The sequence below is a fragment of the Muntiacus reevesi genome, chromosome 3 (assembly GCF_963930625.1).
Source record: "Muntiacus reevesi chromosome 3, mMunRee1.1, whole genome shotgun sequence".
Taxonomy (NCBI): Eukaryota; Metazoa; Chordata; class Mammalia; order Artiodactyla; family Cervidae; genus Muntiacus; species Muntiacus reevesi.
Genome location: NC_089251.1, coordinates 165,277,100 through 165,289,589, shown reverse-complemented (window position 1 = coordinate 165,289,589; position 12,490 = coordinate 165,277,100). Strand labels below are relative to the sequence as shown.

At 44.8% G+C, this 12,490-nt stretch overlaps 1 protein-coding gene across 2 annotated transcripts in view; it reads left to right on the top strand.

Annotated features, from left to right (window-relative positions):
• The first annotated feature begins 700 nt into the window (after positions 1-700).
• SNX9 (sorting nexin 9) overlaps positions 701-12,490 on the top strand; it is an 89,110-nt gene continuing 77,320 nt past the window's right edge. Inside the window, exon 1 of one of the 2 annotated variants that reach the window (XM_065931056.1) lies at positions 701-866. In XM_065931056.1, coding sequence (XP_065787128.1) covers positions 855-866 — 12 coding nt within the window. In that variant the 5' untranslated portion in view covers positions 701-854. The remainder of the gene's footprint in view (positions 867-12,490) is intronic. The other variant, XM_065931057.1, reaches the window with a different exon arrangement.

The following is a 12,490-nucleotide window of genomic DNA, read 5'->3' as shown; positions in this document are numbered from 1 at the left end:
GGAAGTTAACGGGACGCCTCAGAACGAAAGCCCAGAAGCTCCGGGCCCGGGACCACAGCCCGCCGGCAACTCCAGGCGGGCGGCGGGTCTTCCGTGAAGGGCCAGGCGGACCTGGAAGCCATTGCTCCGATCCGTGCCGGCGGCGTTCTCCACACTCATTTCACTTAGCCCCGAGCAGACCGGCCCCACAGACACGCCGACGCGGGACAAAGATCCCGTCCGCGACTCGAGCCCGTCCAGGGGGACGCGCCGCGTTGTGTCTCCACAGCGAAACACTTCAGTCGCGGTGACCGGCTGAAGGGCCGCTCGGGACCCGGCTCCCCCGGCAGGCGCTCCCTCATAAGCGTGTCCCTCACTCCCGTCCACCGTCCCCACGGCGGGCGGCCAGGCGGGACGCGGTCGGTGGGTGGGGGGACCGTGATCCGGCCCGACCCCGGCCGCCGCTCGGGGGACGCGGCCCCGAGCTCTGCGACAAAGGGCGCCGGCGGCGCGGCCCGAGACGAAGGCTCCGGGCGGGGGTGGAAAGTGGGAGAGGAGGCCGGGCCGGCCGAGGGCACCGGGCGCGCTTCCGCCGGCCGCGCCGCGCACGCCGCGGTAGATGGGAGGCTCGGCCGGCGGGGGCGGGGGCCGCGCAGCCGGGGAGTTTCAGGAACTGGAGGAGCGGGGCGGCGGCTGGAGTCGCCCAGAGCCGAGACTCGGGGCCGGGGCGGAGCCGCCGCCGCCGCCGCGCCGGGGCCCAGCCGTAGCCGCCGCCGCCGCCCTCGCTTTCGTCCGGCCGCCTGGGGCCGATAGCTGCGGCGCGGGAGAGGAACCGACCGTCCCGGGCCGAGGGCGGGGGGGGAGATCCGCCCGCCATGGCCACCAAGGTGAGGGGAGCGCGGCCCAGGCCCCGGGCCGGCCGCTCGGCCCTGCGGCGGGCGGGGGAGGGTCGCGGCCGGGGGGGCCCGGGCGGCGGCGCCGCAGGGGAGGCTGAGGGGTCGCGCCGGGGCCCACCCGGCCCCTGCCGGGCTCGGGGCAAGCGGGGCGGACGAGGGGCCGGGGCCGGGGCAAGCGGGGGCTCGGCTGGGGGGCGCGGGGCGGGACTCCGGCCGCTCGCAGCGCCGTCTGCAAAGTTTGCGCCTGAGCGTGTGGGCCGCGGCCGGGCGAGAGGGAGGGAAAGTTCCCGCAGCTCCCCGGCACCCGCCCCGAGGAGCCGCCCGCCCGCCTGCCGGGAGAGCCCCCGACTCGCTCCCGAGTGGAGTCCACTCTCCGCCGCTCCGCGCGTCCGGCCGCCGCCGCCGCGGGAGCAGCGTTCCCTCCTCCCTCCGTAGAGGGTGGGACCCCCCCGGCGCCGCGGGCTGCTTTCGGGGGTCCGACCCGCGCCCGGCCGGACTGGGAATTTAAAATGCAGGCCAGAGAGTCAAGGCTCCTGAGGAGGGGAAAAAAACGCCAGTGAAACGTCCCGCGCGCTTCCACTTCCCTCAATTTTCTTGTGGTTTTTTTTTTTTTTTCCCTCTCTCTCATTTTTGTTTTGCTACCTTTTCGATTTGAATGTTATTTCCAGCATGAATATAATACCAAGAGGGAAATGACTCTGCTTTCAATTACGTTGTTTGCTTAAAAAAAACAAAAAACAAAAAAAGGTCCAGGCCCGAATTACGTGGTGGAACTTTGACTCGCGCTTGGTTAATTGGCCAGGAGCGGTGGTTTGCTTATTTTACAGTATTGCCGGCGAAATTACCGTTCACCCTTCGCTACCTGAGTCTGCAGGCGCCACCTTCCTCCCCCAGCTCCCTGGGGCTGGAGCGTTTCGTTCTCGTAGGCCACTGAAATGGGAAAGCCACGCTCCCCTCCAGGAGCCAGGGGTGGGGTTTGAGTTGACTTTTTGTTTGATTTTGGAAATAGTTTTATTAATGTCCCTTTTATTAACATCAGAACCCTCTACCGTGTTTATTTTTGAAACCTCACTTCTTGGGTTGGTGAAAGCCTTAGATTTGTTGCTGTTGGGGTTTTGGTTTTGATAGAGAAAACTTAGAAAACTGATAAGTTTAAAACCCCTTTCGAAGATCATATTCATATTTCAGTCTGTGAAGTTTTGTGTTCTGTTTCTGTCTAGGTTCAGTGTGTTTTTTTGTTTTTGATGGAGATTCTTCTCCAGGGAACCTGTTGCCTGCTGTTACTGAAATAATTACTTTCTTGTTAATATATTATTGGCTAAGCGCTGTCTTCCCTGGTGGCTCAGCTGGTAAAGAATCCGCTTGCAATGCGGGAGAACTGGGTTCAATCCCTGGGTTGGGAAGGTCCCTGGAGAAGGGAAAGGTTGCCCACTCCAGTATTCTGGCCTGGAGAATTCCATGGACTGTATAGTCCATGGAGTCGCAGAGTCGGACACAACTGAGCAATTTTAAATTCACTTCAGACTCTATCTTGGTTTTCTTAGATGTGATAGAACTTTGCTGCCTTTTTAACATACATTATTTCATGTTGATCTTTTTAGAAACAAAACTTAGATCAAATATTTCTAAGGAAATTTGATTTTGAGGTTTATTGCCAAACATTTAAATGACCAATTACACGTTTTATTTTGCGCTCATCTTACAACCTTAAAAGCTGTTTATGGTAGATATCTATTCCTTTGATGGTCAGTGTTTTGCTATTTTGCACCCTGATCTACTGGCCCATATTAGACTGTCCATTCAGTGGGACTCAGCTTAGCAACTAGTGCTGGTATATATAATGAAAATTTTATTTGATACTTAAACCTGAACGTGCATGCTCTTGTATGCTCAGTTGTATCCTACTCTTGGCAACCCCAGGACTGTAGCCCGTCAGGCTCCTCTGTCCATGGAATTTTCCAGGCAAGAATGCTGGAGTGGGTATTTTTCCATAAAATTAGAATAGTTTTTGTGCTAAACTTGAATTGTGTATGTCCTCACAAAGCACAAGCCTTAAAGCATGGGTAAACACTTCCTACTCTATTGCCTTCTCCACTGAAGGCAGATAACAGTCATCCTGAATCTGTTTCTTTCACGCTTCTAATCACTATTCCACATGGTACTCCTTTCCATGTTTACATTGTGACAAACCACTTCTGGTTTAAAAAAAAAGGAGAAGCACTTATATAGGAGTCTTCCTTGGTTTTCCTACTTCCTGGTGCTTCTTACATCAAACCAAAGTTTCTTTTTTTAATTGTTACCAAATTTTGTTTCCCACTCCCTTCCATCCATACCATTACCAGCATCTGAGTAGTTTTAGGGTTTTCTTTCCTTTCTTTAATTTTAATTGGTTAGGTTAACTTTTTAGTAAGAGTGAATAAGGATATACTTTTTAGTAAGTAATACTGTCTGACTTTTAAAAAATTGTATCAGATGGCGTTCAGGTTCCTGCTACAAGCATTAAGTGATGAGAAATGAACACAATATGTGGATATTTTAAGTAGTGTCAGAAAATGCCTTCAGTTGTCTTCAGATATAATTTTCTGATGTAATGCTCTTATATGTTTTCGTGAAGATAAGTCATCTTTAAACTATCATGCTTTTTAGAAAACTACACTGGTATATTCACAATAGAAAGAAATTATCTTTTAGAAGAAAAACTTGAATTAGCTAGTTCTTAACTGCCAAAGAAAATTAATCGGTAACTGCACACTTGAAAGAAATGATCTGTTCTTGTTTCTAATCATTACTCAGAATGTTGAATTCACCTTGAGTCCCCATCTTGTCACATTTAATAAAAGAACAAAAGGCTAATATGAGTGTGTAGCCTGTACTTCTAGGAACTCCAGGTTATATTTTTACATAGTCATATGGTGGACTTACGAATAAGTTATTTAAGGGAAAGAAATTCTTTTTCTCTCTTTTTCTTCTGCTGGGATATAGCAAAAGAGACATGAAATAGTTAATGGAAGTTAGTCCACAGCTGTGTAATTTAGCTGTAATTTCCATGTCACAGTTAACCTTTGGAACTAATCTGAATCCTTTTGTGCTTATGTAGACACCTTTTATGTTGTTATATGTTTAGTCGCTAAGTTGTGTGCAACTCTTTGCGACCCCATAGGCTGTAGCCTGCCAGACTCCTCTCTGTCCATGGAATTCTCCAGGCAAGAATACTGGAATGAGTTGCCATTTCCTTCTCCAGGGGACCTTCCTGACCCAGGGATCAAACTTGCCTCTCCTGCATTCCAGGCGGATTCTTTACTGCTGAGCTACACTTTTAGGAGTAATCATTAGAACCAAATTTGAAGAATCCCTGTTTTCGGGGTTTTTTTTTTTTCGGTTTTGTTTTTAGTTTTTCTTTCCATCTCCAGTATCTGAAGTTGTATATTTGTTATAGTGCTTGTTTGGTTGAATGGAGTGAGGGTGTAATATTGAAATTACCGGTATTGCTCAGGACTGTTACATGATACATATTAGTGAGAAGAGTTTAGAAAGCATACTTTGTAGTTTCTCCTGAGCAAAAACCTGCTTACTGTAGAAGTTTATTGAAGAAGAGAGTAGGAATAGCTTTCGAAAGGGTCTTAAAGATTTAGTTGTTTTTGATAGTTTTTTTTTTAACAGTATGGAAAATGGTAACCATTCAGTTTTGCATGACAGTACTATATTTTAAAGTGTCTTCATAAATAGAGCATCTAGACAGTATTTGTATAGTCGCAGAAAAATTCTATGACTGTAGGAACATCAACCAGTTTCTTTTTAAAGAAGGAACAGATGAGAAAGCATAAAAATTTTGCAGAATTTCTGCTGTACCCTGCTTTTATATTGACCATCCAACTGAAATTTTAATTACAGTTTTAGTTTGATTGCCCACCGAAGCTTTGTACCTTTGCACATGCTGTTCCTCCTTTCTGGAATGCTGTTCTCTGTCTTTTTCATTTATGTGCCTTCTTTTACACATTATATCTCAACTCAAAGCATTACTACAGAAAGCTTTCTGATCTCCCCGACCCATACCTCATTCGTCCAGACGGGCGTTTTACGTGTGTTTCTCTGCCCACTGCTCCTTTACGGTGCTGTCAGCACCTGGAGCCTGGACTGTGTGTTTGCTCATCTGTGTGTCTTCTGTATCAGGCACAGACCAGGCTTTTAGTAAACTGTTACTCCACGAATGAATGTTGAATTTTCTTGTCTCCATTCCTCCCTCTCCAGTTTGAAAGAGCAAAAAGATTTTCCAGTGAGATAAGTGGCTATTAAAATGATTTATCTCCACCTGTAAACTTTTTTCCTTTCAGTTGTGCATTTTAGTAACAAATTTTTAAAAGTATGCATGCACAATGGAAAATGCTTATCTACAGCTTAGATATTGGCCATGTCTTTTAAATTAAAAAAATCAGTTTTTACTGATTATTACATGAGAAATTTATTCTTATACTTTAAGGTAATTGAAACAAACTTCACACTTTTGAGATTATAAAAAGAGATATCTTTAACCTGTGAATTGTTAGAAATGTCTAGTTTCCAAAAGTATAAGGCTTTTCTATTTATCATTTTGTTAATGATTTCAAACTTAATTTCATCATGATCAGGGAATCTGATTGATACTGATAACCACACCTGAAAATTTGCTGATGCTAACTTTATACGTAGGGTATAGTCGGGTTTTGTATATGTTATACCTGTGCGTAAAAAGAATATATATATTCCCTAATCAATGTATATAAATGTATTTTCTATATATGTCCATACAAACTTATTAACTATGCTGATCCCATCTGTATCCTCACTAATTCTACTTAATCTGTTGTATCTAATATCTTTTATCTACTTGACAGAGATGCTAAAATGGTGGATTTGAAATTTTCTCTTAAGGTTAGGATTGATATTATCTTCCAGATAAATTGAACCTTTTATTATTAGGAAGTGACCCTTTTTATAATGCATTTTTTCTTAAAGGTGATTTTTTTTGAAGTTAATGATTTCACTGGCTTTCTTTTGATAAATATTTTCCTGACATATAAAAGCCCACAGCTGAATCTTACCTTTTCATCTCGTTTGGCAATCTTTGTGGCTAGAGGGTTTTGTTTGCCTTATTTGTGTTTATTCTGTGTTTGGATTTCTGGCTACCATGTATAGATTGACTGAGGACTCCTCCCAGCCTCTCAACTTGTTAGAAGGTTTGTTCCTTACCTTCAGAAGGTTTGCTCCCATACCTTGGAGATGTTGCGGGTTCAGTTCAGCCCTTCAGCCATGTCCGACTCTTTGCAACCCCATGAACTGCAGAATGCCAGGCCTCCCTGTCCATCACCAACTCCCGGAGTTTACTCAAACTCATGTTCATTAACTCGGTGATGCCATCCAACCATCTCATCCTCTGTCGTCCCCTTCTCCTGCCACCTTCAATCTTTTCCAGCATCAGGGTCTTTTCCAGTGAGTCATTTCTTCCCATCAGATGGCCAGAGTATTGGAGTTTCAGCTTCAGCATCAGTCCTTCCAATGAATATTCAGGACTGATTTCATTTAGGATTGATTGGTTGAGTCTTCTTGCGGTCCAAGGGACTCTCAAGAGTCTTCTCCAACACCACAGTTCAAAAGCATCAGTTCTTCGGCGCTCAGCTTTCTTTACAGTCCAACTCTCACATCCGTAGAGGACTACTGGAAAAATCAGCCTTGACTAGACGGACCTTTGTTGGCAAAGTGATGTCTCTGCTTTTCAATATGCTGTCTAAGTTGGTCATAGCTTTTCTTCCAAGGAGCAAGCGTCTTTTGATTTCATGGCTGCAGTTGTCATCTGCAGTGATTTTGGAGTCCAGAAAAATAAAGTCAGCCACTGTTTCCATTGTTTCTCCATCTATTTGCCTTGAAGTGATGGGACTGGATGCCATGATCTTTGCTTTCTGAATGTTGAGCTTTAAGCCAACTTTTTCACTCTCTTCTTTCACTTTCATCAAGAGGCTCTTTAGTTCTTCTTCACTTTCTGCCATAAGGGTAGTGTCATCTGCATATCTGAGGTTATTGATATTTCTCCTAGCAATCTTGATTCCAGCTTATGCTTCATCCAGCCCAGCGTTTCTCATGATGTACTCTGCATATAAGTTAAATAAGTAGGGTGACAATATACAGCCTGGACGTACTCCTTTCCCAATTTGGAACCAGTCTGTTGTTCCATGTCCAGTTCTACCTGCTGCTGCTTGCCCTGCATACAGATTTCTCAGTAGGCAGGTCAGGTGGTCTGGTATTCCCATCTCTTGAAGAATTTTCCACAGTTTATTGTGATCCACAGAAAGGCTTTGGCATAGTCAATAAAGCAGAAGTAGATGTTTTTCTGGAACTTACTTTTTTGATGATCCAGCGGATGTTGACAATTTGATCTCTGCCTCCTCTGCCTTTTCTAAATCCAACTTGAACATCTAGAGGTTCATGGTTCATGTACTGTTGAAGCCTGGCTTGAAGAATTTTGAGCATTACTTTGCTAGCATGCTAGATGAGTGCAGTTGTGCGGTAGTTTGAGCATTCTTTGGCATTGCTTTTCTTTGGGATTGGAATGAAAACTCACCTTTTTCAGTCCTGTGGCCAGTGCTAAGTTTTCCCAATTTGCTGGCCTATTGAGTGCAGCACTTTCACAGCGTCATCTTTTAGGATTTGAAATAGCTCAACTGGAATTCCGTCACCTCCACTAGCTTTGTTTGTAGTGATGCTTCCTAAGGCCCACTTGATGTCGCATTCCAGGATGTCTGGCTCTAGGTTGGTGATCACACCATTGTGATTATCTGGGTCATGAAGATCTTTTTGTACAGTTCTTCTGTGAATTCTTGCCCCCTCTTCTTAATATCTTCTGCTTCTGTTAGATCCATACCATTTCTGTCCTTTATTGTGCCCATCTTTGCATGAAATGTTCCCTGCTGCTGCTAAGTCGCGTCAGTGTGTCCGACTGTGTGTGACCCAATAGACGGCAGCCCATCAGGCTCCCCCGTCCCTGGGATTCTCTAGGCAAGAACACTGAAATGGGTTGCCATTTCCTTCTCCAGTGCATGAAAGTGAAAAGTGAAAGTGAAGTCGCTCAGTCGTGTCTGACTCTTAGCAACCCCATGGACTGCAACCTACCAGGCTCCTCCGTCCATGGGATTTTCCAGGCAAGAGTACTGGAGTGGGGTGCCATTGCCTTCTCCAGAAATGTTCCCTTGGCATCTCTAATTTTCTTAAAGAGATCTCTAGTCTTTCCCATTCTATTGTTTTCCTCTATTTCTTTGCATTGATCTCTAAGGAAGGCTTTTTTATCTCCCCTTGCTATTCTTTGAAACTCTGCATTGAAATGGGTGTATCTTTCCTTTTCTCCTTTTCCTTTCGCTTCTCTTCTTTTCACAGCTATATGTAAGGCCTTCTCAGACAACCGTTTTGCCTTTTTGCATTTCTTTTTCTTGGGGATAGTCTTGATCCCTGCCTCCTGTACAATGTCACGAACCTCTGTCCATATTTCTTTAGGCACTCTATCAGATATAATCCCTTGAATCTATTTCTCACTTTCACTGTATAATTGTAAGGGATTTGTTTAGATCATATCTATTTTGGGTTGGTACCAGACTAATGCCAGAGACCTTCAGTTGGTAAAAAGCAAAATATCTGAACAGTGCAATAATACAAAGCAAATAAAAGGAGGTATGCTTGTATGTCAGTTTTTTCATATGTATATATCATAAACATTTATGTTACTATTTCTGCCTTAAAATAGTACTCAGTTTCATTACCCTGCTCCAGAATCACAGAGACCTCAAGATGCCGGGCTGCAGGCATCTCTCCCAGCACACTTTGTTGCTGCCTCGTGTTTTAGTTGTCTTTTGTACCACAAATTAGACATTATTTTTGTTTTTTTTAATACAGTTAGTGTTTACTTAGATTTAATCAACTTTTATCTTTGCCTACTATTCCTTTTCACATTTCAGTTTTTTCTGGGATAATTTTCCTTTTTCCTAAAGTGATTTCTTTGGAGTTTCCATTAGGGAGAGTTTGTTATCGGTAAAAATCTCTCATGTGGGAAAATGTATTTTGGCTTGTGCTTAAAAAATAGTTTTCTAGGTACAGAGTTCTGTTATTCCCAGTTTCTTACTGGATTTCAAAGATACTGCTCAGAAGTCAGCATTTAATATTGTTCCTGAATAGATGGTCTGACTTCTCTCTCTGCCCGTTTTTAAGACCTTCTCTATTTCTTCAGAATTTTGTGGTGCCACCTTAGCGGGTTCACGTGTGGATTTTATTTCTTTAGCTTGGGATTTATTGGGTCGCTTGAATCTGAGGATGGGTGTTTCGGTAGTTTGGCAACAGTGCAGCACTGTAGAACTTTCTGTGATGATGGAAATGCTCTACATTGGTCCAGTCCCATGTGGTAGCCTCCTGCCACGCAAAGCTCAGGAGAACTTGAAGTGTGGTTAGTGTGACCGAGGAACTGTATTTTAAATTTTCATTTAAATAGGCACACGTGGCTACTGGCTAGCACAGTGGGGAGTGTAGCTGTAGAAAATTCAGTGACTATATTTCAGGAATATTGCCTCTTTTCTGTTCTCTCTGGACCCCTAATTAGCATGAAGAGGTCCCACAGATGTCCGGCTTCCTGACTTTCACCTGTCATGTTTTGGAGCCGCATCTGGATGATTTCTCTGACTCCTGCCTTCAGCTTACTGTTCTTTCTTTGCTGTTGTTCAGTGGCTCAGCCGTGTCCGACTCTGCGACTCCATGGACTGCAGCCCACCAGGCTCCTCTGCCCATGGGATTCTCCAGGCAGGAATCCTGGAGTGGGTTGCTGGGCCCTTCTCCAGGGGACCTTCCCCACCCGGGATCGAACCCACATCTCCTGCCCTTGCAGGCGGATTCTTTACTGCTGAGCCTCCCCAACCTGTTCTGTTTCTTAGCACCGCGTTGTAGATGATTTCTCTGACTCCTGCCTTCTGTTTACTAGTCTTCCTTTCATTGGGCCTGATCTGTTCTTTTTCCCATTTGTTTTTCAATTATGTTCTGTTTTTAGAAGTTATCTTGTTTGGTTCTGTTTCAGATCTGCTTGATCATTTTTTATATTCTCTAATTGCTTATATTTTTAAGCTTCTCTTAAGCATATTACACACAGAGAGTTTGTTAATTCTGATCAGTCAGTCAGTTCAGTCGCTCAGTCGTGTCCGACTCTTTGCAACCCCACGGACAGCAGTACTCCAGGCCTCCCTGTCCATCACCAACTCCCAGAGTTTACTCAAACTCATGTCCATTGCATGATGCCATCCAATCATCTCATCCTCTGTCGTCCCCTTCTCCTCCTGCCTTCAGTCTTTCCCAGCATCAGAGTCTTTTCCAATGAGTCATTTTTTCCCATCAGGTGGCCAGAATATTGGAGTTTCAGCTTCCGCATCAGTCCTTCCAATGAGTATTTAGGACTGATTTCCTTTAGGATGGACTGGTTGGATCTCCTTGCAGTCCAAGGGACTCTCAAGAGTCTTCTCCAACACCACAGTTCAAAAGCATCCATTCTTAATTCTGATACCTGAGGTCTAATTCAGTGATTTTCTTGTGCGGGTTGTGATTTTACCTCTGTGAGTTGCTCCTTTTCCCTGGAACTTCACCTAAGGGTTTTGATAACTAAATTGAAGTTTCAGTCTTCTTTGGAGAATTTGCCTTTGCTTATGCCAGTCTCTCGGGGATGCTGCATCCTGGAGGTCACTGTAACTTCCTAGCTTTATGTTTTTCCACCTCTACTCTATAGCATAAATGTGGATCTCAGATCTCAGGGGACATCTCCATTATTCCCCTGCTCTCAGTCAAAGATAAGACACGTTTCCTTGCTGTTTCCTTTTGTACAACAGGTTCCTTTTCCCTTTTGTTGAGGTCCCTTTGGGGGTCCCAGTTTCAAGTTTAGTACAGGAGCCTTTATCTCTCACTTCCTGCCGCCCCAGGACAATATGCAGTGCCAGCCTGCTGTTAAGTCGCTTCAGTCATGCCTGACTCTTTGTGACCCCGTGGACTGTAGCCCACCGGGCACCTCTCTCCATGGGATTCTCCAGGCAAAAATCCTGGAATGGGTTGCCATGCCCTCCTCCACAGGATCTTCCCAACCCAGGAATTGAACCCATGTCTCTTGCGTCTGGCAGGCGGGTTCTTTACTGCTAGTGCCAGACCCAAACTCTGGCTCCCCAGGGCCTGGAGGAGCCTCCTGGGGCAGAGCCCTGTCTCAGCATGCTTTCCTCCCAGGGTTTCTGCTCTCACTTCCTCTGACCTCTCTAGAGCCTTTCCTTTTGTGCTGACTCAGCATTGTGTTTTAAAAGGTATTTATTTGTGTGCGTGTGTGTGGTGGTGGTGTCTTTAGTTTTTAATATTTTATTCAGGACTTCACTCTGGTGGCAGTTCAGGGAATCAGCCTGCCCTGCGTGCCAGAACAAAATCCAAGTCAGAACACCTTTGTAACAGGCTGTGAAGTGAAGGAAGTGAGTATCTGCACACAGGGTGTTCATCTCTTCTTTGGAGGGAGAAGGGTGGTAAAGCAGAGTTGTTGAGCATTTTACTTGAAACCAAACCTTAAACCATCAAAATAACAGACTGGGCATTTCACTTCCCAATTGATATTTTCTTTTTTTTTCCCTCCCCTTCTGATTATCAAGAACACATGATAGATTTAGCCCATCTTGTTCATTTTTAGGTGTTGTAAATACAGTTCTTGAGGATGTTATTCAGTATGACTCAGTTTTTCTAAGCTCTTTTTAGTATCTGAAAACTGAGTCGTATAGTAAGTAGTATTACCTGCAGAAGCAGGATTCAAAAGTCACCTGTTTGTGTCAGGTGGGACATTTAAATCAAGGGGACACAGAACTTTAGACATTAGTTAATGAAACAAAAAATGCACTTTGTTCTGGGAACGGTCATCATTCACCAACTGCTTCCTCTGAGCGTAGAGTGAACTCCGGGCTGAGTTCTGTGCTCCACCTAGGGCGTCAGCCTGGAAGGCCTGGCCTTGCCTGGAAGTGATATTGTCTGTACGTGGGGCTTCTGCTGCAGCTTCTCAAGCCAGTAAGGCTTGCTTCCCACGTGGTGCTAATGGTAAAGAACCCACAGGTCAATGCAGGAGACATGAAAGACTCGAGTTCGATCCTTGGGAAGATCCTGGATCCCTGGAGTCGGAAGATCCCTGGAGTCGGAAATGGCAACCCACTCCAGTATTTTTGCCTGGAAAATTCCATGGACAGAGGAACCTGGCGGGATACAGTCCATGGGATCACAAAAGAGTCAGACACAGCTGAGCACACATACACGTAACTCACTCTTGAGAACTTCTTTTTCATCTTGTTTGTATCCTCAAGATTTTGAGTAATGAATATTTATCATTTTTGTAATAAGGAAGAAAACAAGTTAATTTTGTTTAACTTAAGAACTTATTGTCATTAACCAGAACCTCTGAAACCGGCTTCCAAATTTATCCACCTTCTGTTAATTTGTTTTCAATTGTGTTAAGATTAAAAAAAAGTTTTTCAGTTAATGCTTATACATAGTAAGTGGCACTTCAGTAGGAAAATGCTAACACATTCAGTATTACAAATAGAAACTTAAAA